The following is a 24,686-nucleotide window of genomic DNA, read 5'->3' as shown; positions in this document are numbered from 1 at the left end:
TATTATATTATTAAAGTTAAATTTTATTATATTATAATGGAAATAGATGAAAAATCATAAAATCTTTGACAAGAAAATTTATTTTGCTATATATAAATCACGTAACGGTTCAGTTTTTGGATTTTGTTCATAAAAAGTATGTGTTTTACACAGGAAAAGGTATAATTTTTGGTATTTTATGAAAATGAAAGAAGAACTAGTTTATGCGAAGCAATATGGAATATTTAATAGTCGCCTTGGCCTGTTGTTAATGTTTATTATTGTTTGATGCTCAGAACAGTGGTATGATTAAAAGTTATCAACAACTTATACTAAGAAACGCATATGTTTTTGCTTGTTGTTGAGTTATTTGAACCCCATTCTCTTCAATGCATACACAACTAAATTATATGCCTTTCAAGACAATAAAATCCGTATGTTTCAACACGCCAATGGTTTTGTAATAGTGTCCGCTCACTCTTCATTTGCAGATGCTGTGAATTATTTCCCGGTAACCTCTCTTTCTTTCATATGCCGACTTTAATCTATACTTTCATCTCAGCAATACAAGCAGAATTTATTTTTTAATCTAAACGAAAAGTTAGTCTCTCTTTGTAAGTACTGAAGTTGATCAGTTGAAATCTTTTCGGTATCTGGGCATTTCGGTACTATATGGCAGTCTAACCTTTCAAGCCACATTGTGTGAAAGCCATCAAAGACTGTCAGCCTTCATGTAACATCATCAAACTTATGCCAAACAATCAGTCAGATTTGCCTCAAAAAAAGCTCTGACAGTATACAGAGCATCATGACGGTCTAAGGCCGAATTATCACGTAAAATATCTTGTGATTTACCGAAATGTATAGAGAAAAGAATATAAAGGCACATGTGAACAATATAATAAAATGTTGCACTGAATTGATTCCTTCAACTCCGCAACATATCCTCAATGTTATTTCTGGCGAGTCGTCTGCTTCCGAAGAACTTCTCTTTCGCAATGCCAAGCAGTTAATTAATCTTACTTTTAAGTTTAAACCCCTATCGGAAACTGCTGTTAGTCCGTGGGATATCGAAATACTTTACAGACTCGTGAGTGGCTACACTTATATTATAAAGTATAGGCTCCCCAATTTGTGATTCCGGAAGCGAGCGGTAATAATACACGCTTCTGATTGAGATTTCAATCAAATTTTTTTTCCAATATATTATTTGGATTTTACCATTATTTATGGAATACGAAACATACATAGTTGTACAGCGTAAACAAATTGTTAAAACTTATTAAGAAAATAATGGACGCGTTTCGTGCATCTGTATGAAGCTCATATTGATGAAATAACCTCATAAATAAGCAAACGGTCCTAAGATCTTAATGATCCTAAAAGACCTGTACGTAAACAAATATCGACTTGGACGATATATGGTTTCACCAAAATGGCACAACACGCCATATATCTCGTGACACAATCAAGTCATTGAGAGGAAAGGTTAATGACCCTGCAATCCCCAAATAATGTGACGTAACTCTATTTGACTTTTTACTTTGGGATTATATTAAATCATTGCTTTATTGCAATAAATCAGGAACTCTCAATGACGTTATTTTCCAAGATTATTCATGTTATCGGCGAAATAGCAACAGTTGTTCGTCGAATACTCGCTAAATATTGATGTTCCAGAATTGAATTTTCACCAATTAAAATGTGATCATTTACATAAAATCATTTTTAAAGAAAAATTGCTTGAACCAATATTTAAAATAAAAGAATGATTCGTGCTATATCAAATGAAATTTGTGGATTCACGTAATGTAATACTCTGTAATACTAGAGAGTCTGCTTATTTTCAGATGTCGCAAATTTATACGCCGATCTCTTCGATTTTTTTAAAGCAAAAAATGATGCTCATTTCACGAAATTAATTTGTCTCATTAAAATTAGCAAAATTATCTCTTTAACTTACGATCATTTTGTTTTTTTTTTATTATTCCTTATGCCTAACATTTAATTAGCACTGTTTCTCTCCGTAAATTATTATTTATTTTAATCAATAATTAATCAGTACATGCATAAACAATTACAATTACGAATTGCTTTATTAATTGCGATTAATTAAGATTAAAACGAATTTATCATGCCAGTCAGACTATAAAGCCTCTTTCGGCACAAACTAAAATAGCATACAGGATAACTCGAACAATTATTCAGTGCCGAAGAAATTCGAAATAATTACGTAATTACCCATTATACTAAGGATTATAAAATTTCCTGATTGCTTCTCTGAACCTATACACATTAACAATAGCCTTGACATCAAGCGGTAGCTTGTTCCATAAGTTTACAGCGTTAATAAAAAATAGCCTTGACAATCGTTAATACTTATGGTCTACAGGAATTAAAATAATTGTACGTATGGATAGGACTAACCGGATTTTCTCAAATAGATATTTTGGCGTACCAGGAAAAATGAGCTTATGGATGAAGATCACATTTCGTAGTTTCAAAAAAAATGAAAGATCAGCATTTAAAAATGTATCTTTACAACAATCTTATTTTAGCCGAAGCTTGTAGCTTTAATTTTACATTATTATTTACACCTTTTGAAAGCGGCTACTACACTTAACATATTGGCCTGAACATGTAAATGTCTCAATCTTCTTAATTAAAAAAAGAATACATTTATATATATATAATATATATATATGTACATGTAATCGCCGAATTAATTATTATCGATAATCTGGCCATACACACCACATTTCTTATTGACTTAGTCCAATTCAACTCAACATCAAAGTGAAAAGAAAAAAAATAGTACATATTTCATTTATGAGGAATTTGAGTGAATTTAAATTTTTTAGTTGTGATTCAATGCTCATAAGTGCACGTGCACGAAAAAAAGTTATAGGTCAGTGAATCACTTTGGTCTTAATATAAATTTAGAATGTAAATATAGTATGGATTCAAGAATAAAGTTTTCATTCAAACTATTTTCTCAGAAAAAAATTACCATGAAAAGTACTTTTTACAATTTAAAAAATTCCTTCCTGAAGTATAAAAGTTTTCTAAAAGTATTAAGTTTTTTAAAGTGATTTATTTGATAAGCTGACATTTGTTCAGAGTATAGCGATAAGACAGAAAATATAGGGTGTCACAAAATTTACGCAAGAATTGAATTTTCCGCTATTTATGCGTTATAACGTGCTGGCAACTCCAAAAAAAAAAAGAAGAAAACAGCTTGAAAATTATTATTATTTATTATTATTATTTTAATTTTAGACTAATGAAATGAATTCTTAGACTAAAAAAAAGACATTGAGCACTAGCAACACAGGCTATCGGCTCGGCTTGAAAATTAACTGTTTAGGGTTATTAAAAATGGAGCATTACACGGCGGAACAACGCGTTTTCAACGCGAATGAATGTTTGGCGGCCAGAATTCGATAAGTTCATGCAAAATACGGTCAGACTATTGCTTTGACTGTGTTAATTATGAAGAAATCAAGCGAAAATTGCAGGAAGACAGAATTTCTTTTTATTGGATTATATGAAGTCAGATATGTATGCCGATAAGCCCCCAGTCACCCATGAATTGAAGGGGATAATTCAACGTCGTATTTTGCATTTGAAAGCAATATGTTATCAACGGCCTAAAAGCAGCAAACGCGTGCGCATCTGTAAGTAATTTTCGGTTATATGGTTTAGATATATGTTGAATAACAAGTGCGTGTGCAACGTCTAAAGCGAAAAGATATAAACCAAGCAATGTACATTGCGTTGATAATTTGAATATTAGTGAAAATACTATTGGTTGATATCCGCCGATCAATTTGAAAATTAGCATGAAAATGATGCAATGAAACGCTGAGAAACATCAGAAGCAGTTTTGGGAGAATCCTGCCAAAAGCTAAAAATTTGGAAGAATCAATAGCATTGTTAAATATCTGAAATGAAAGTGTATTATATCAATTAAAATGCGGAATTGAACAATAAAAAGTGAATAAGTTGTTGGAAGTAGTAAGTAAGTACCTAAAATCGACAATGAACTGTCAATTATATTTGATAAACAAAGGAATACAAAGGCTAGGAAGTGTTGAGTCTAAATATTTAGAAATATGTAATATGCGATGTAAAAATAGTGGGCCGTGTTATAGCTAAAAAATTACACCCCGACGTATGCCGAAACTTTTGCTCAATGATGATTGAGGAGTTGTGAGGCCTCATTGGCTAACTAGAGTTAATACTTTACTGCTTTTATTGAAACTAGTATTGTATCTTTTCCAAAACTTCTTGCTGTTGATAAACTAAGCTTAAGTTCGGAAAACTATACAATGTTCGCTTAAATGTAGGTAATATTATGTTTTAAATGTAAGGATTTCAATTGTTTAGACAAGGCTTGCAAACATTAGAACGTTTATATTAAACCGGACTTTATTCATAACTCCAGATAAGTAATTTTTAGCAAATCCCAGAATACGTAAATTGCACAAAAGCTTGTGAGAAGCTTAAACTAATGTATCATCCTATGTCTAGCTAAATCAAACTTTGTTAAGAAAAACAAGTAAGAAAGTTATACTCGGCGGGGGCCGAATCTCTCATACCCAACACTATGCTGCTCGAATTCTACTCTGCAAGTTCTTTTCTTTGACACCCATATCGCTCATATTATTAAGAAAAAACAAATCGCTGTCTCCATATTCATTTCAATATTAACCCATTTTTAGGCAGATAATGTATCTTCATTTAGGGAGTACACAAAATAGATTTATATATGTTCTGTTTTGTTTGCCTTATGATAAGTAAGCATAAAATCTAAAAAAAGGAAGAAAAAAATAAAATTTAATTACTCGTAACTTTGTGCGGGCATAGCCGATTGCTTTCATTGTCGGACGTAAAGAGTAGAGAGTTTCGTAAAGTAAATGTGGAGAATTTCAGTCTTCTAACTTTAATAATTGCCGGCTAACGAGTAATAATGCAAACATTTAAAATAAAAACGGAGTTACGTTCAGTTTACGCTCCACTACGCGCTTCCATCCTGATCAATTTGACCCATTTTCGATACCAAACTGCGTATAAAAACTTCTAATGTTTCTACCAAATTTGAAATCGATATCTTCATTTTTTGCGACTAGCAGAGTGCCAACAATATACAGCACACAGATGCACGGACGGGCAAACTTGGCTAAATCACCTCAGAATTTCACGCTGGACGAGAATATATATACTTTATGTGGTCTTTGAAGCCTCCTTTTGGGTGTCACATAAGTTATGGAAAAAAACAAAATTAGTGTACTTACAGCGGTAGGTATTATAATTAAAAACTAAGAATAATTCTAGTTTAGTTTCAAAGGGGTTAACTATTATTGAAAGGACGCCTAGACTGAAGACTAGAAGACTGAACTTACTTCGTCGCTCTTGCGGAGCGAAAGCATTCCGACAAGTATGCATAGCTACGAGCACGGCGAACGCTTAAGGGCTGCTTTGTTCGCAACAAAATGAACGTGACAGGTCTCGAGTGGCTGAAAGACGTCAAGGGGAAAGAGCAGTTCATTCTCAAACACGACTTCGTGCTCTCTATTCACGCGATTGCAATTGGCTTGCATTCCGATACGATCTAGTTGATGATTGTAGTTTGAACTGGTATGTTTTCATTTCTCGTTTTCTCTATTGCAAGACTATGAAATTTAATCGAGAAACAAAAGTAATGGGTCGTGCTACCAAAAAAATTTAACTGCCCTAACATTGGGAATCACCAGAGGTATTTAAAAGTTTGCCTGCCGGATATAAAGCCGAATCAAAGCAATTCCTATCTAAGATCAGGAAACCTAATTCTCATGTTTCGAAATGATGTTATTTGGCGCGTCGTGGCAGCTCGATTTATGTCAACTTTCAAGCTGAGAAGATAAATTTACATATTCTTACATAAAAATTACGTACATATATTTCTTCTAGTCGGTTTGTCTTAAACTAAACGGCAATTGACATGATACCATCTGATGCGCACAAGAAAATTTTTCATTATTCTATAATGAGTCTATACGAGGTGACAAATACTATAGTTGGAAATCAATTGCAATCTAGAGATATCATTCTTCATCGGAGAAACAATCAACTGAACTGAATTGCAGAAATTTATTGATACTGCAATGCGCTGCAATATCCAATCATTTTTCGGCAGATATGCAGATAAGTTTTGCATTAAGAGCCAATTGAACTCGACTGTTATTTGTTTAGTTGAGTTTCATGTATAAGTAGAATTAAAATAAATAAATAAATAAATATCAATTCAACGTTAAGATAATGAGTCGGGCTATTGGCGAAGAAACAAATAGGAAGTGCAGCACAATAAACCGATTAATAATTCAAGAAAACTAAGACAATAATATGTTGAAGTCCCGTCGAATGTTTCATGAATACATTGAAGATATGTACACAAAAATCGAAATGGAACCTTTAATACTCATTCGCTTGAACCAGACCAAGCTTCACTATTATGAATACATTCATTTGCGCGATGCGATGGCAAATGACGAATATTAGATCTAATGTAGGAAAATTAATGGTTTCGCTATCTTCGTATAGAGGCAGCCCACGTCATATGCATGTTGGCGTTTATTGAACGAATAAGTGATAGTCTATCTGATATTGTGTTCGTTAGCTTTCTGCAAGTAATCTGATATATACTTATTTAAAGCCAAAGCTGTTGCTATATCGCACGATACATTTGATCTCACTTCTCTAGCTAGGATAGTAATGGCAAATACAATATAACTTTTTTTATTGCCAAGGTGTTGTAATTCGCATTTACCATCACACAAGATCCAAAATGGATTATACAGAAAATAATTAATATGACAGAGTGCGAGTCTCAAATGAAAGTTATGGCTAAGAACGCTAGAAGAAGCAGAGAAATTTGCTCCAACAATGTGCGGGGGCAGAATTATAACCCTTCACTAATTTGGCCATAAATACGACGCCCAATATTTCCTTTCTTCTCTTAAATTAATAAGCTTTCGCTAATTCGGATACGAGGGTAGTGCCACCGACAAACCCAAGCCGCACACCGCAAAAAGTAGAAATTTTCGTTCGACGGACTCAATAAAAGCTATATAGTAATCATAGCTTGGTGCCCACATTATAACTGAATATTTTAGGATTGGTCTAAACATGGACTTACACAAGCTTTTCGTTATGTAAGTAACGTCCAATGTCTTAGACCATCCTTTAATGAACTTTAGAAGAGACTGGGCTTTATTAAGATATGTTTCAATATGAACGTTAAACTGGAGTTTAGAGTCAAGGATGATTCCTAAGTCGTTAACGTCCGCTACACGTTCTACAATGTAGTTACCAAGCACAAAATAAGCGCGTCAAGTTTACCCATTACAGTGCGAATTATTTACATTGTTTTCGATTCAATGGCATGCCGCCAATTGCCGACCTGCCAAACAAATTATTTATATCGCTCTAGAGATAAATTGTTTCAGTTAGCACGTCAAAAGAATAGTAAGCTTTTACATCGCCTGCAAACGTTAGAACTCCAGAGTTCCGTAAATACAACAAGGAAGATCATTTACAAATAGAGCAAAAAGAATAGGGCCAAGATGGTTACCCAGACGAACACCGGATGATAGAACAGGACCAACGCGATAAAGACAATAATTATAGAAGCACCCCTTGAGAACGACCAGACAGGTAACTTCAAAACCATGAAACCATATTACCAACAAAAGCAGGACACTTCAGCTAGAAGATCAATAAACTATTATCTACATTTTCGAATGCCTTCAAAAAATCAGTGTAAATGATGTCAGCCTGTTTGTATTCCTCAAAAGCTAGCAAAACATAAACCATAGACACAAACCAACTGTTAGCCATGAATGTTCCTTCAATAATGTCATATTGACAATAAGAACATATCGACATAGTCGCCGGCTTAAGTTGTTTAGTAATTAATAATTTGGCAATAATTTGGGCAATTCTTATCTTTACGAATAATATAACTAGATTTCCATATGGACAGAAAGTTGCCTTTCCTCAATCAACTATTGAAAACACTCGTTAAAGGGAGCGGAGAGTAATGCAGCACATCTTTGAAGCACTTATGACGAAATCCGGGTTTCACTCCCGGAAGAAAAGGCACCTTAAGGCTAGATAGCAATTCAAATGTCTCATTATCGGAGACAGACACAGATGAAAAACTGTCCAATTCACTAAGTTTCAAACAATCAATTCGAAGAAGAGTAAAATTTCTCGAAATAGTTTGCAAAATGGTCAAAAGCTGATGATTGTTAGATTCTCCGATATATTTGACATTTTATAGACTGTTCTTTGCTAACGCTGTAAAATGATATATATTATGATGTTAAACAATTCATGTAGAATACGTAGTAGTTTATTTTCCATTTTTCAATTCATATAAATGAAAGTTAATTTCAAAAAATTCTAGGGGAGATTTCAAAAGAAACAAATTTATAATATGTGCAAACTCACTTCCTGCTATTGACACTATAAAGAATTTTAGAAATAATGAAATCGCGTTCTCCTTATGTCTGAAAGTGAAACGCGGTATGATAATAACCAATAAGCATATTATCTTGCGATGACGGCGGTTAAAATGGTTTACTTGACAACTTAGAAAACATTTGCAGTACTTTCGGTATCTTAAGGCATTAAAAATATATGATATATATACACACACACACACACACATAATCTAATTTATAATAAGTAGATAAAAAAAAAAGTAAAGCATAAAAATGATAACAAAGTTTGCCTGATAAGTTTGATAGCTATTTTCTAAACCTTGTTAACAATAGTTTTAATAAAAAGTCTTTATTTAATTACATGGTAAAAATTTATGAAAAGAGAACAAATTTAAAGTTCACGGATCTTAACGAAATTTCTATATTGCTATACTAATGGGAATTATTGTAACTTTGAGTATCAATTGGGGAGTATATGAATGCAATTATGTTAAGAGTTGTGAATAAATTTCCGGCTCGGTAAGAAATTCGAATATTCAAGCAAATAACGCTGTTACCATTTTATAATTTTTTTTTTTTGGCAATCGTCGATTCCAAAGGCGGCTTTCACATGTCGCGGAGAAGTTCTTCTAATTTTAGAATGCTTTACATTAAAAAATCCTATAGTTAATGGAAATCACATGCCCCCAACATGAACGTAATACAGCCTAACACAGATAAGAGAGGAAATCATCCTCTGATGTCAACTCCTAAGACCTTTTTTGACAGTAACATTAGTTGTTAACTACAAAACTCTATATTTCTGGCTAACATGTTACATGTTACGGATTGGCCTTCCATTCACGGAATTATTCAGAACTTGGCAAGAATTGCTCGAATATATTTGGTTTAAACATTCGTTTTATTATTGTGCATAGACGCCTAAATAGAGATTCCCCCTTAATGGCTTTTAAGACTTTTATGACATTCATGTTGAAAATATCGGGAGTTTTTACCGCAAAATGTCATTAAGCATTTTGGCATTTATCCGCTTCTTCGTTCGTGTTTCGGCGTCTACACCAACAGTTAAATAGACTTCATAACAATATTGTGCCTGCAATCTTGACCTTAATCTAAACTATTAAAGATTGTACATTTTTTAAATTCTTATTAAATCTAATCAGATATTAGTTTGGGTCAAAAAAAGAAATCCATTATTTTTATATGAACTTCAGGACTTTATTTAACATGCTTCGGATTGTCCGATTTGGGTCAAATATGCACCGTTTTGTTGTACGATTTGTTGCCATTTTAAAGGTAACTTCAAAATGCCTCTCTCATAGAAGTCCTGATCTCTATTTGCAAAAAACTCTAGTAGTCGATTTTCACAATCCTCCCTAGATTCCAATTTTTTATCATTAAAGAAATTTTGCAATGCAAGACAAAGATGATAATCGCTTGGTGCCAAGTCCGGACTGTATAGCGGATGCATTAAAACTTCCCAACCAAGCTCCCGAAGTTTCTGGCGAGTCACTGTAGATGTGTGTGGCCTAGCGTTACCCTGGTGGAACACGACACCTCTCCTGTTGGCCAATTCTGGCCGTTTCTGGTCAATCGCTATCTTCGAACGGTCCAGTTGTTGACAGTAGAGATCAGAATTTAGCGTTGGCCATATGAAAGCAACTCATAATAAATAATCCCCTTCCAGTTCCACCAAATGCATAGCAAAACGTTCCTGACTGTTTGAGGTGCTTCACCGCCCTTTGACCACGATCGTTTTCGCACAGGGTTATCGTATGTGATCCATTTCTCATCTCCAGTCACCATCCGTTTAAGAAATGGGTCTATCTCATTCCGTTTGGCCAAGGCTTCGCAGATGGAAATTCGATCCATCATGTTTTTTTCTGTTAATTGGTGTGGCACCCAAACATCGAGCTTCTTTTTGAGTCCAGCTTTGTGTAAATGGTTTAAAACTGTTTTATGGTCGATTTTTAGCTCCTCGGCGATGTTACGACTGCTAACATGCCAGTGAACTTCGATCATTTCTCCGATTTTATCGACATTTTCGACGACCGGCCTACCTGTGCGAGGTGTATTTTTAACATCAAAAATTCATGAACGGAACCTACGAAACCAAAATTGCACATAATTGGCTATTACAGTATCGGAACCATAAACACCATTCACAATTTTAGCCGTCTGGCTTGCATTTTCGCCTTTGTCAAAGAAAAACTGTAAAATGTACCGAATTTTCTCTTTGTTCACTTCCATTTTTAACACGCTGTAACTCACAACTGCATGCACCAAACAAAAAACAGCAAAAGAATTTTTTTTACTGCGAAATGTCACCTTTCCAACGAGCATATATATGAAATTGTTTGATGGATACTTTACGAGAAATCTATCAGTGCAGCCATCTACCGAAAAAATAATGGATTTCTTTTTCCCCAAACTAATATATTCATTGAAAAAATCTATGGTAGAACAAGTGCATTTTTAAAATCTTCGTTATTGTTAATTTTTAGACTAGAAAGTCGCTGAATTAGAATCAACTATAGGTCTATGACTTTGATTTAATCTTGCTGCTTCGATATTTTCAGTGACAGACCGACACTTGGATAAAGACAAGCTCGCATTTATCGAGCATCTATATGCGTTATGGTATTTTTTTATATTTGCAATTATTACAGTGCTTAGTTTTGGGCGAAAAATTTAATTAAAAAGAAAGCTACCCCCGGCTGTAAATAGTCTTATCGTCAACATTTATCTGAAGCATTTAATGAACGAAATAATGCCACCTAATTTATATCTTGCACGACGTGGTAGTGACATATGCGTTAAGTAATGGTACAAAATTTCCACTATCACAATTTCGAAGTAACAAATTATAAGTAACAAACATGTGCAGAAGCAAATAAGATCAACTTGATCGTATTGATTGGAAAATGAACGTATTAACTGGAAACATATTTGAAAGATGTATCGGAGTTAATTTAGTCTTTTCGAATATAATGAAAATGAATGAAAATGACAGACGGCCAATATTAGTTAGATATAAAAACATTTATATATTATTTCAGCTGTCTTTGCTTTTGCTATAAATATAAACAAATATCTCTAAATAAAAAAGAAATTTAACATTTACTTTGTTTTATTATTTTCTTGTGCTTGGTACTTTGCTCTAAATTCGCATGAATAATGAATTGCGATTCTTAAATATCATGAATAATTTTCGCACATTTTACTTATGTGTATATGTAACGAGAATTATCCAATTTTGAGTAAACATTCATGATTTATAAGAAAAATTTTACTATAGATTGCTAAAAAAATTTTTTGAAAATATTTTGAAGAATTTTTATGCCCATTTTCAGTACATAAATTTATTTCTATAAGAGTTTTTATGAAGTGGTCCAAAATATAGGTAAGCGGAACCTTGACCGTATTTACGAAATGTATACGAAATGATTAACAAGCATGAAATTGAGTAGTGAAAAATGTGTGGAACAATGTTTAATTAAAAGTAATACTTCATATACAAATATTTGCAAGTGACCAAATGGTTTAGATTAAATTTCTTTAGACCATTATGTGTTTGATCTTAAATTTTTCCTAATTAGGATCTTCTTGTTAGTTTTGAAAGCTATGTGAAGCGTTCCCCGTTTGAAAAAAACTTTATATGAAAATAAATTGGAAATGTTTTAGTTCCCACATTAGGGCTTTTTGCAAAGGGAACCCTTCTATGAGCAATGTGTAACTTCTAAAATAGATGAAGAATAATGAATTCTTGCGAAAAGAAACAAATCATTTTGCTATTTTTTCAACAACAACAAAAAAAAAGGAAGAAGAAGAAAAGAAGAAATAGAAATAGATGCACAAGATAGGGTATTTAATGGTGGACTTTGACCAAACGCTTTTACTTATTTTCATATAACTTACATAAGTTTTTTTGTTACTCTTTCAAAAATTGAAATCTATAAGTTCATCGTAAATATCTGTGGGCATATGCATGATAAAGGGACAGTCAGACAAGGTTTAATCAAATCGAATTGATTGGTATAATAAAAAAAGACGACCCTATCATAAGTTCTCTTGGATGCTACACACATCTACTCTGCTCCGTAAGTGATGTATGGTATAAATATACGAAATCGATATATACGATAGGACATATGACACATACCGTAGGAATTGATCTTGGCTTTATCACGGGTTACTTTATTATTAGATTTTTCGGAAAGTCATTTCGTCTTTTTTTACGAAAAATTTTTTTATACTAGATAAATATATTATTATGAACGGTCGAGTTCGATAAATGTAATCAACGAGCCATCTCATGAATTGTCTTTCGACGGTTTGTATCATTTAGCACCTTAAGTTTGTCTTTATCAGCTCCAATTGATCACATTTTCAATATCAGAATTGTCGGAATGAAATTTTGTAAACCAGTTTTGTCGCTAGTGTATTACCAATCCCAATCAATCAGTTAATCTTCTTCATACACGTTCAACAAATTTTTGCTTGGTTGAATATTATTTTTACTTTATCAATAGAAAAGAACTAAAATGTGCCGGATTTTGGTACTACCAACTTTCCATAGCTTATAAAGACTTTCCATAGCTACAAGAACTATTCCGCAGAATTAATCATTTTTTCAATTTTCAAAAGCAAACCTTGCTATACTAGCTCTTAAAATATATAACGAAAAAATCCAATTAAATTCACTGATGGGGACAAAAAACAATGAACTACCTAACAGTAGTGGTAGATATTAAAAAAATTCCGACCAAAACGTCGCGTATATTTCTTTGTTGTTTATAAAATATAGTTCTTTAGTAATTAAACTGAGCTGGCCTGGATGACTTTCGTTTCTTTTATCTAAGGAATAATGCGCGATCATCGAGATAGCTGCAATGTAGCTGTAGTAACTGTAGGGCACTGTATGTATTATAATTGTTATTATTATTATAAAATGAAGGTCGTTTTTTGTGCTTAACGAGTTAAAAAAAAAAAAAAAAAAAAACACTGCCTTATCGCTTCATTTAAGTTTTTCATATAGTATCTCTCTTACATTTATTCCTAATAAGATAATTCACTGAAAGCTTTGCTTTTAATAAAAGAAAAATTTTATGACCTACATAAATAATACTCTACACGCTCTTTCCAGAGTAAATTTTTAGTTGCATTCGTGAATTCAACATCAATGGTTAATAGCAGAAGAAGACAAGCAACAGTTGTAGAAAAACTTGTGCCATCTACAGATATAATAAATTGTGTTTAAAATTCTTTATTTACTCGTTGTTAGGTTTGCTGTTAAAACACAACATTAACAGCGAAAGGAAAGTTTTGTGAAAGTTCATTTCATTTTGAGTTTTTTCTTTCTATTTTTTGATATTCTTTCCTGATAAACCGGTGAAAAAAAGTGCAGTTTTCCATTTTCTTTTTTTAACTTTTAATTTCAAAGTAGAAAAAATTATTAAATAACGACAATATGTTATTCAGCAATAATCACAATAACAATAATGCAGTAATAAAATGTAATTTAAATCATAACATCTGTAATGAATCGGTAAGAAGAAAAACAAAAAGTGTTTATTGATATGTACGCGAATGAGAAAGATGAAGTTTACCTTTGTTTATTGAAAAAAAAACATAACAATTATAATAGTAATAATGAAATCCAAAAAAAATTCATTTCAAATCTTATCAGTCGCGCTACTCATTTTTACTTTTCTTGTTATATTTCATTGTACTATTTTAAATAATATACAACAAAATGCCTAATTAGCCGTTGACTTTTACGTTTACTTAAACGTAAATTCGATTTCTAATTGAGAGGAGTGCACAATGAAAACATAACAAAAAGTAATATTCATCCTCAGTAAGCCAACTGATCACACTATGTAAACATGAATGCTAAATTCTTATCGGTCTTAAATTGCCAATGTAAATTTCTTTTTATTCCTTGGAATTGTGTCAGTCGTAAGAAGAACCTCAAAAAAAAAAAAAAATTTCTGAATTCTTCAAGAGATTTTGAAAGGAGGTCAATCACTTTAATTAGAATATCATCAAATGCAAATATTATTTCTATTTCTCGTAACAGTTCCTCAACGAGCTTACAAGTAATAAAGAGCTTACAATATTTATACATATACTCTTAACAAATTAACTATCCCAGATTCGTTATACCAAGCGAGAATATAGCATCCAAATTATTTTTTTCAGTGAATTATTTTGCGTTGAAAAACATATATATCTTTTTGATGTAAAAGATCGGGGACTCTTTAGACATCATTCGAGTCTCGCCGAATTTAAAAATGTCGATGTAATCGAACTAAAATGTGCTTCGGAAGGTGGGCAATTGAATGAAGTGCATACATGCGAGAAGTTAACGTTCCCATGCTAACATACGTATTACCTTGCGATGATGTATAACAAATACTAATAGAATAGATAATTTTTATCTCAACTTTAGGCCCTTTCGTGTTTAATACTACGAATTGGAAAATACCATTTATTTTTATGACATTTAGTAAAGAACGTATAAATTGGCATTACAGTGTGATTGGAATCAGTGCGGCCCCATACCTATGTACGTGGGAATCTATTTATTTTCCAAATTTTTAGGCAAAGATCAAATGAAACTGCTGCTTACCTAACGTCGAACGTTCATACGTAGACCTTTCTCGATATTTGTTATAATTCCAGGCATGCAATTTAAAAGCAAATAATAAATAAATGTCTCGTGTCAATTTATCAAAAGTTTTCTATACCTTGTTATATGTAACATTTTTATATGTAACGTATTGTTTAAAAAACATTCTTTTTAGCGGCCATTAGTTTTTCAAAATTATTCTTTACTTGTAAACCGTGTACAAATTTTTTGCTTTAGCGTTAAAGAGAAGGGTTAATAAACTTTTAATGTGTCTGTTATAAATTTTTTATTACGCACATAAAAAAACCTAAAATATGTTATGCTTGTAGTAGCCCTCGAAATCATGAATATTAATAATAATGAAGATGATGATAATGACGATGGTAATGATGATGATAAAAATAGTGAATAGTGAAAAAAAACATGTTGTTCCTTGTTTTCCCCTCTCTATGACAGCTGTTCATGTAGTTTTACTTATTTTACAATGTTTTTATTTTGTTTTCTCGTATATAAGTGTCTGCAAGTGGCAACGAATGTTACTGAGCAGAAGCATAATGTTACTCGAGAAATTAGAGGGAGAAATCTAGGTTTATGCCGTGGCTTTCGTGGTTGTACCGTTTGGTTAACTGGCCTCAGCGGTGCGGGTAAGACCACAATTGCCTTCGAATTGGAAGCATATCTTGTATCGCGTGGTATACCTGCGTATGGACTGGATGGCGATAACATACGAACTGGATTAAATAAAAACTTGGGGTTTACACCGCCCGATCGCGAGGAGAATATTCGCCGTGTTGGAGAAGTCGCTAAACTATTTGCGGACAGTGGTGTAGTAGCCATTTGCAGTTTTGTTTCACCTTTTACCTACGATCGAAAAATGGCTCGCAAAATCCATGAGGACTCCGATCTGAAATTTTATGAAATTTTTGTTAACACTCCTTTATCAGTCTGCGAGTCACGCGATGTTAAAGGATTGTATAAAAAAGCACGCGAAGGCGCCATAGAAGGTTTCACCGGCATTACGCAGGAATACGAAGAACCCACAGATCCTGAACTTATTGTTAGTACAGATGGATTTACAGTCAAGGAGTCGACACAGAGCGTTATCGATTTACTCGAGACCGAGGGTATCATTCCAAAAACGTTAAAAGATGTTGGAAGACTACCCGAATTATTTGTAAAACCTGAACACAAAGATGCTCTTATACATGAAGCAAAATCGTTACTTAGCCTATCAATTACCACTGTGGATGTACAATGGGTACAAATTTTAGCAGAAGGCTGGGCTTATCCATTGAAGGGTTTCATGCGCGAGGAAGAATATTTGCAGACTTTGCATTTCAATTCTATTCTCAGCCATGATGGTGCCTCCCGTCATAACCAATCAATACCGATAGTTTTGCCACTGTCAAATGAAGCTAAAGAAAGATTGGCCGACCAATCATCGTTAGCGCTTACTTACAATAATAAACTTGTGGCGATATTACGCAAACCTGAGTTTTACCATCACCGTAAAGAGGAACGTGTATGTAGGCAATTCGGCACAAATCACCCTGATCATCCGTACATAAAGGTACTAATTTTTTTCTATCTCATTGATAAGTGAAAAATGAATTTTTTTCTGTAGATGATTCTAGAATCGGGTGATTATTTAGTCGGTGGTAATTTAGAAGTGCTCGAACGTATACAATGGCAGGATGGTTTAGATGAATATCGCTTAACGCCAAACGAACTGCGAAAAAAATTCAGAGAAATGAATGCCGATGCGGTGTTTGCATTTCAAGTAGAAAAATAATTACTATAATTATAATAGCTTCTCTAATTATTATTTCCTCCTGAATTTTTTATAGTTACGTAATCCAATACACAATGGACATGCTTTATTAATGCAAGATACTAAGCGGCAGCTGTTGGAACGTGGATTTGAAAAACCTGTGCTACTATTGCACCCTCTTGGTGGATGGACCAAAGATGATGACGTCCCTTTGCCAATTCGAATGGCACAACACCAGGCAGTACTTGACTCGGGTGTGCTTAAACGAGAAGATACTGTCTTGGCAATATTCCCTTCACCGATGATGTATGCTGGACCGACAGAAGTACAATGGCATGCTAAGGCACGAATGAATGCTGGTGCCAATTTCTACATAGTAGGCAGAGATCCAGCCGGTATGCCCCATCCCAATAAACAAATGTACCACGATGGGAACTTGTACGACGGAACGCATGGCTCACGTGTTCTCAAATTAGCTCAAGGATTGGATAATTTAGAGGTATGCTTGCATGAACGTCGTTGAGATTTACGTGTATTGTCTATTTTCATATCTTAATATATTTATAGATTCTGCCCTTTCGCGTAGCAGCTTACGATCGAAGTTTGGCATGCATGGCTTTCTTCGAACCGAAACGTAAAGAAAATTTTGAGTTCATATCTGGCACAAAAATGCGCACACTAGCCAAAACTGGCTCCAATCCTCCAATTGGCTTTATGGAACCAAAGGCTTGGCAAATTTTGGCAGAATATTATAAATCAGTAGTACAAAATTAACTGTGAAACCCCCCTTTGTTCAAAAAAAAAAAAAAAAAAAAACTGCTCTAAATAGAGTTCAGTACTGTCAAACCAAATAGTGCATTTTCCTGCAAATTCTAACGTCTTAACATTTTTGTTACTTTTGCATTGCTAAGATCACCACACTTGTCGTTTACATTACTTTTATTTAACTAACATTGTTTCAATTTATTTTTTGCCTTTTATTCGCCTTTACGAAGACAATGGCTTTTATTGCATCTATTGGACAATAAATATTGTTATTTTCCTGTTCATTATCTTGTGGATCAAAGCAATTGAATTTATGTTATGTTTGTTTATGTATTTTGCACACATAATATACTTATAAATATATATATATATATGTATATATTTATATAGATATAAACATATATAGATATACAATTTTAGGATATAAAGTGATTCGGTCGAATCTTCAGTTGACCAATTTTCAAATGAAAAATCCATTTCTTTTTATAATATTTTTGTAAAAGTTGTATTTGTATATATTGCAATTTTAATATCTCCTGTTTTCAATATCAAATTGTTGCTGTGAATATATTCTGTATTATTTTTACTCTTTTATTAAAACAAATAATAATAATAATCGATAATTTCGTTTGCTTCAATTTTAATGTAAATAAATTCAAATCAACGGAAAAGAAAACCATATATGCATGACGACGAATGTGGTACGATACATATTATCATATAAAGATTCGTAAAATAATTAAACAGCGTACTATATGAGTTATATTATATGTAAATATTTAAAAATTTTTTGGCAAATTTTGAATATGTTATTGCACGAAAGTGCCATGTCCCGTTGATTCGAATTGCATTGCCTTTTTCTAGTGCCAGCTGCGAGGCCTTAACACCGATCGAAGCAGTCTTTGAATACAACCGATAAGTAAGCTCATCAAATCTCAAATCATTGTTGTTGTATAATATTAGCTAAAGAATATTTGACACTTTATAAAAAATTTTCAGTCTTTCACTTATTGCAGAAAATTTCGTCCTATTCTCTTCGTTGGTATACGTTGAAGGAAGTCCATAAAATAACATTAAATGCATTATAATTCATTGACAGACAGGCATCGGCTTATGCCAAGCTCACCAAGAACGCGCCGAAGAACAAACGTAACAAACTTGATATTTGGGAAGAGAAAATAAGTGATTTCAAATTTTCTTGCTCAGTATAAAATACACTCAAATAAGACCAACTTTCATAAAACGACAAGAAAGAAATCAAAACGTATAAAATTTATTAAAAAAATTATTTTTAAAAAACTTAATACGTTCTATGCTTTTAAACTATTTGCAATTGAGTACGACCTATAAGAATATGTTGAAAAGTTTTTACAAATTTTATAAAACTCCTCACCTTGGGTTTGATAGAGCTGTTGAAGAACTAATTTCGTTGCTATGAAAGATATAGCAAAAACATGAAAATTCCTAAAAGCTAATGCAAGTAATACCAAGGAAATATACGGGAACAATTGTTGCTTGTTCTAAATTTTTTAAATCGAAGTGAAATGATTTGTAAGGAAATAGTCTCTTATGAAGCCAGCAGCAAGATTCTGCTCATATTTTAGGAAAATTGAAAATTCGGTGTGGCAAAAACAAACAACGGTCTATGCTAACTACAAAAAAATCTATTTTTGGTGGATCATCGTAAGAATAGAAGCCTTCTTTGAATAGACATGTAAGTAATCGGATTGCCTTATCGTGATTAATCATGACATCATGACATTTAGCATATTGCGTTCATTTTTCGTCCCAATTGTATGCATTGTAATTACGCCCGTTCGAAAGCAATGATTTTATTTGATTGGGAAAAAAAATCATAGTGCGCCTCACTCAGCCGACCCCTCCATAAATCGGCCCCGCCACGATTATTCAGTTTAATACACGATGTAAAATGATGCGCCTATCAATTGATGACTCGCCTTGAATAACGAAGTAGAAAAAATCGCACATCTCGCAAATGACGTTTTTTTGGCATATAACTTGACATGCCCCAACATTCTGCATTCCTTTTGTTATAACTTATGCCATTACGCAAAGCTTGAAGAAAGTACATTCAGAGGAAAAAGTTACAGTTCTATTCACTACCGCCCACTCTCAGAAAAAAACTATAACTTTTTTAATATCGCAATAGTATTGAAAGGAAAGATGTGGCTAAAGAAGTTAAACGATAAATTTATAAATAAGTATTTCGTCTTTACATTGAATGTTGGCTTTGTAAATAAGCGACGTTTTGAAACCGCCAATAGAGAAGGTAAACGTCTAAAAATTGTCATTCACTGGTGGTGGCTGAAAATAATTTTGAAAAACCAAGAAGAACTTTGTAACAATATATTTGCGAAAGGGATTAGGCGAAATGTAAGGAAAAAGAAGTTATTGCTTAAACGCGCGCACGCGCTCATATGTTGTCTTACGATATTTCTTTATTATTTCTTTTTATGTATAAAAAAGCTAAATAAAAAATTTATATTAAAAAATGAAATTGCGAGATAAAATACAATAAGGATTAATATAAAATACATACGAGATACTGTTAAAAAACTACATCAGCAAGAAAAGGAACTATACAGATACAATAAAATTTATTTTTCATGTCAATCGAAATATTTACAATTCAAGTTTTAATATAGAAGGAGAAAGAGAGCTTCATATGCTTTAGAGTAAATCCTGATTGCCCAACACCTCAACTAAAAGTTTGAAACTGATCATCTTTTCAACGACTTATTAGATGATTAGATGCGAGCTTTTTTCAACAAAATTATAAATAGTACCGCCCTTGCTAAGTATTATCATTCAACATAATACGTCTTTGAAGACGTCAAGAACTAATAGTTTAACAAACTAAAAATTTCCAGCAAATACATACTTTAACTTTTCAATAATTTCTACATCCAACTGTTAACCAATGGAATGATGAAGCCTGTGTTCTCTTTTAGCTGTACTTATAAAAATACGTTATTAGCGGACATGGATCATAAACTCCCCAAATTAAACAAATTTGCATTTTTATCGCCATTAATATACCAAATAAATAAGAAATTTATGCTCGTCTTGGACCGAAGTCCAAATATCCATGGAAGCTGACTATAGCAATGTATTTCCTTTTCATTGGATTTATGTCAAATATTTGTATCTTCTCTAAAATCCCTTTTTCTTGCTGACATTTTTTATGTTTTTTGTTACATTTACTATAAATGTGACGCTTTATGTTTACGTATGTGAAGTTATGGGATGTGTGTAAATTCTCTTATTCATTAAACTTTTAATTTTATTTTCTTCTCACCTAAATAATATTTTCTTTCCTTTTAATATTTGTATGCCTATGTTATTATTTTCGAATATTTATTATAATTTTATGCATATTTGAATTTCTTTCTTCACTAACTGTATTTTATATCAACTTTTTTGTCAAAATCGCTTTTATCCTTCTTGCTTGTTCTTCTATTCTCAATATTACAATTATAAATTTTATTTACTTTTTTTTTTTTCTTCTTCATTCTTATTTTATTTAATGTATTTGATTAGTTGTTTTAAATATTATTTTTATATTTTCATCGTTATTTTTACATAGAAATTTTTAATGATCTTGTTTCGCTTAACAAGAGGAAAGAAAACTACATTCATCATTGTATTTACCTCGTCAAAGTAGACTGCACCTTGACAACCAGCTATCTGTTTTTCTGTGTTCATTAAGTTTTAGTTGATGACCGCCTTTAGGGGGATTATTTGCCTCCTAAGCGTTTGATATAAACAAAATTTATCATAGAATTAAAACAAAGAATATAATTCTCTATATACCATTCGTTTTTCCATTTTTGCTTTAATATCACTAGCCAAAGTTAGAAAAGCCTCCTCAACGTTGATGCTAGCTTTAGCAGAGGTCTCCATAAATTTAATACCATATTCGACAGCCAATTGTTCACCACGTTCTCGAGAAACCTACAAAAGTATTGATTTCTAATAATGAAACAATAAATATTTAATTTATAACTATCTCGAGCTTACTTGTCTTTTTTCATTTAGTTCACATTTGTTGCCTAAAAGCATTTTCTCTACATCGGCAGAAGCGTTTTCCTCGATATTACGTATCCAGTTTTTGATATTTTCAAAGGATTTTTCTTGAGTTATATCGTAGACCAACATAATACCCATGGCACCTCTGTAATAAGCGGTGGTAATTGTTCTGAAACGCTCCTGACCAGCAGTATCCCTAGATGACAAAATACAACATTTTACATATTTTCGAAATGAAATAAATTCCATTTAATACAAACCATATTTGCAATTTAATTTTTTTACCGTCTAATTCGATAGTTCGTATTTTAAAATCTATGCCTGAAAGGGAATTGAGAATAAGTAACATAAAAGAAGAAAAATGAAGAAATGTATTAGCATAAATATTAATTTATATGCTTGGTTTCCCATTGAAGCAATGTTAAGCAACCAAGAAAAAAAGAGTAGACTCTCATTTTTATGGCGCCAAAAGAACTGCACTATTCTTTATCCCAATTCAAGTAACATATTCTGACGAAATTAGTAAACCTTGAAACTGCGTTTAAAAAGACGTATGTGATTGCAAATTTGATTCCTTTTTTCCATCAACATTTGTGCATTTTATAAAAACCAATTTTTCATTCCTTCTTCGTTTTTCATACTTTGTAATTTCAATTATAAGTGAAGTATCGCCAAATTTTATAAGCTTACATATTCATATAACGCGCGGCATATTAACAAATTCACATTTTATTTTGTAATCAAATATCGCACACATGCGATATATTCTACACGTAATGACAAGCACGATATCATATTGTGTTAAGATTCTACTCCGTTCCAATGACACAAAGCCGAGGTAAGTTTTAAAAACGCCAATAAAACTCGATCGTAACTTTTCTTCCTTCTAGAAATACATTTTATTCTTGAAGAGAACCTGCATCCCCAAATGTGCATATGTATGGAACGTACACTCGGCATGCTATAATAATGCATATATAAATTGCATAATCTAAATAAATGGCCCGCGCACTGCTACGATCATAAATAACCAATGCGCAATGGACGCACGAACTCTTCAACCCGAGCAATGTTCTTAACGCAGTTCAAGAAGACACGCAATGTAGATTACTACAAGCATAAAACGAAAACGTACTAACTTGATGAATCCACAAATTTATTTAAAGAATTTTTCATTTATTTGATGAACAAACATTATGGCAAATTTTTAAGGGTGTTATCGCCATTTCAATAAAAAAATGTTCAAGCCTACATCGATACCGTTATTCACACTAATTACAAATATATATATTGTATATACATGCATATATAAGTTGCGGTGTGTATTGTAGAAAAAATTTGACAACCTTTTTAAACCGCTTGTGATTGGGGATATAATGTTTTACTTCAAAATCTTTATCACTATATTTTGTTTACATCATTACAAAAAAGAAGGGGAAATTAAGATTGCTTGAACACATCTGCAACTAGGAATACATTCATTTGGTTGTGCTAGGGGCGCTAAAGTATTCGCAACCTATTTAATTGTACACACACCATTAGGTGTTTCTCTAGGTACATATGTACGGATAAACTGAAATGCGAGAAAATGCGTAACAAATAATACCAAAGCGATCAAAATTGGGCAAACTATATATACATATATATACCATTAAAATGCAAACATGTTGATTTAAATACACAATGGTATAAATGTGCATAGCTAACCATCTTATTGCCACTTAATGGTAACTTACGTATCAGTCGTACGCTTTGAAATAATGAATATTTTAAAAAGGCGGAGTGTTTACATATTTCCTATGTACGTATAATTTATTTAATAAATACTTCTTTTCAATTTAAGTCCAACGAACACGATTTGTTATATTGTTTTGCGTTATGAGTCATTTATAATTTTTTTAAAGCGAAATCAGACAATGAAGAAATACAAGCTATTAGAAACCAACAAAAAAAATAACAAAGTGTATGACTTCTCATCGAAATAAAGTTTTAAAATTTTTTCCTATTTCGTATAAACTCTATCATTACGATCAATGAAAATAACTCATACTTTCTTGATTGAAAAATAACATAAGTTAATATTGATAGGACGACTGGTTTTATACTAACGTGAATGCCACCATTGATCCCAAAACCATCATTATCTGATTCTTCTTAGTCCTTTCTTTTTTTATCGCGTATCGTTAAACATTTGCACGCACGAAATATATTAGGAAAAGCCCATCTAATATGAATCTGCATAACTGCAGACTTTCCAATTATATTTTATTCTTAGAAAGTGGAAAGATCCTGTTTTTTGAAAAGTTAGTACGAAGATTGCACACCAAGCTTATCACATTCACACACTTGAACTTACTCCTAAAAATTTTTTTTTGTACGACGTACATTCACTCACTCACCTATTGTCGATATAAATGTCGTATTAAAGGCATCCTCCGAAAAACGAAATAAAATGCAAGTTTTTCCCACACCAGAATCACCAATCAATAATAATTTAAAAAGATAATCGTAAGTTTTGGCCATTGTTGCGCTTTTGCATACAATTATATTAATATAACAATCTCGGAAACTCTTGTTATAATAGTTTTCATAAACTTTTCTTTATTTTTTTCTTCAAATCAATTTATATTCCCCTACTTAAAAATCGCTGATGACAAAATCATAAAGATGTCCATTATATTTTCGATTACTTAGTGATGGTAACATTAAAATATCAATACTCGCTGTTGTAAAAAATATTTGTAGAATTGATATGTAAAAAACAAATGGGAACAGAATGAAAATTGAATTAAAAATAACAATTATAATTGAGGTGAGAAGCAATTATTTCATCCTGGGTTATAGAAATATTCAAAAGAAAGATTTTTAAATCCCTTATACTTTAATCTGTTAAATTCACATCAAATATATTAAATTTTTATTTACAAATTAATTTCCAATTAATAATAGTTTTAAAAATATTTCTTTTGAATATTTCTATAACCCAGGATGAAATAATTGC

The 24,686-nt window shown here is 32.3% G+C and overlaps 2 protein-coding genes across 3 annotated transcripts in view; one reads left to right on the top strand and one right to left on the bottom strand.

The window, feature by feature from the left end:
* Positions 1-17,991, top strand: part of LOC119637828 (bifunctional 3'-phosphoadenosine 5'-phosphosulfate synthase) — a 20,418-nt gene extending 2,427 nt beyond the window's left edge. The window contains exons 1-5 of one of the 2 annotated variants that reach the window (XM_038034177.1): positions 13,605-14,013; positions 15,614-16,669; positions 16,724-16,879; positions 16,947-17,369; positions 17,438-17,989. In XM_038034177.1, coding sequence (XP_037890105.1) covers positions 13,936-14,013; positions 15,614-16,669; positions 16,724-16,879; positions 16,947-17,369; positions 17,438-17,644 — 1,920 coding nt within the window. In that variant the 5' untranslated portion in view covers positions 13,605-13,935 and the 3' untranslated portion in view covers positions 17,645-17,989. Of the gene's footprint in view, positions 1-13,604; positions 14,014-15,613; positions 16,670-16,723; positions 16,880-16,946; positions 17,370-17,437 lie in introns of those variants that run through there. The other variant, XM_038034178.1, reaches the window with a different exon arrangement.
* Positions 17,992-21,217: 3,226 nt separating this feature from the next.
* On the bottom strand, positions 21,218-24,346 carry LOC119637956 (ras-related protein Rab-8A). The gene is made up of 5 exons (XM_038034432.1): positions 24,085-24,346; positions 21,946-22,006; positions 21,677-21,881; positions 21,470-21,610; positions 21,218-21,404 (listed from the first exon to the last, which is right to left on the bottom strand). Exons 1-5 carry the CDS (start codon positions 24,206-24,208, stop codon positions 21,312-21,314), a joined length of 624 nt encoding a protein of 207 aa, XP_037890360.1. The 5' UTR covers positions 24,209-24,346; the 3' UTR covers positions 21,218-21,311.
* Positions 24,347-24,686: the final 340 nt, after the last annotated feature.

The sequence above is a fragment of the Glossina fuscipes genome, unplaced genomic scaffold (genome assembly GCF_014805625.2).
Source record: "Glossina fuscipes isolate IAEA_lab_2018 unplaced genomic scaffold, Yale_Gfus_2 61, whole genome shotgun sequence".
Taxonomy (NCBI): Eukaryota; Metazoa; Arthropoda; class Insecta; order Diptera; family Glossinidae; genus Glossina; species Glossina fuscipes.
Note: the sequence above shows the minus strand (reverse complement) of the source record. Positions and strands in the feature narration are given on the sequence as shown.

Coding starts and splice junctions, on each gene's coding strand:
- LOC119637956 (XM_038034432.1), bottom strand. CDS start 24,208: ATGGCCAAAACTTACGATTATCTTTTTAAATTATTATTGATTGGTGAT. Junction 21,611..21,676: donor AACTAAATGAAAAAAGACAA/GTAAGCTCGAGA, acceptor ATACTTTTGTAG/GTTTCTCGAGAACGTGGTGA. Junction 21,405..21,469: donor CAAAAATGGAAAAACGAATG/GTATATAGAGAA, acceptor TCAAACGCTTAG/GAGGCAAATAATCCCCCTAA.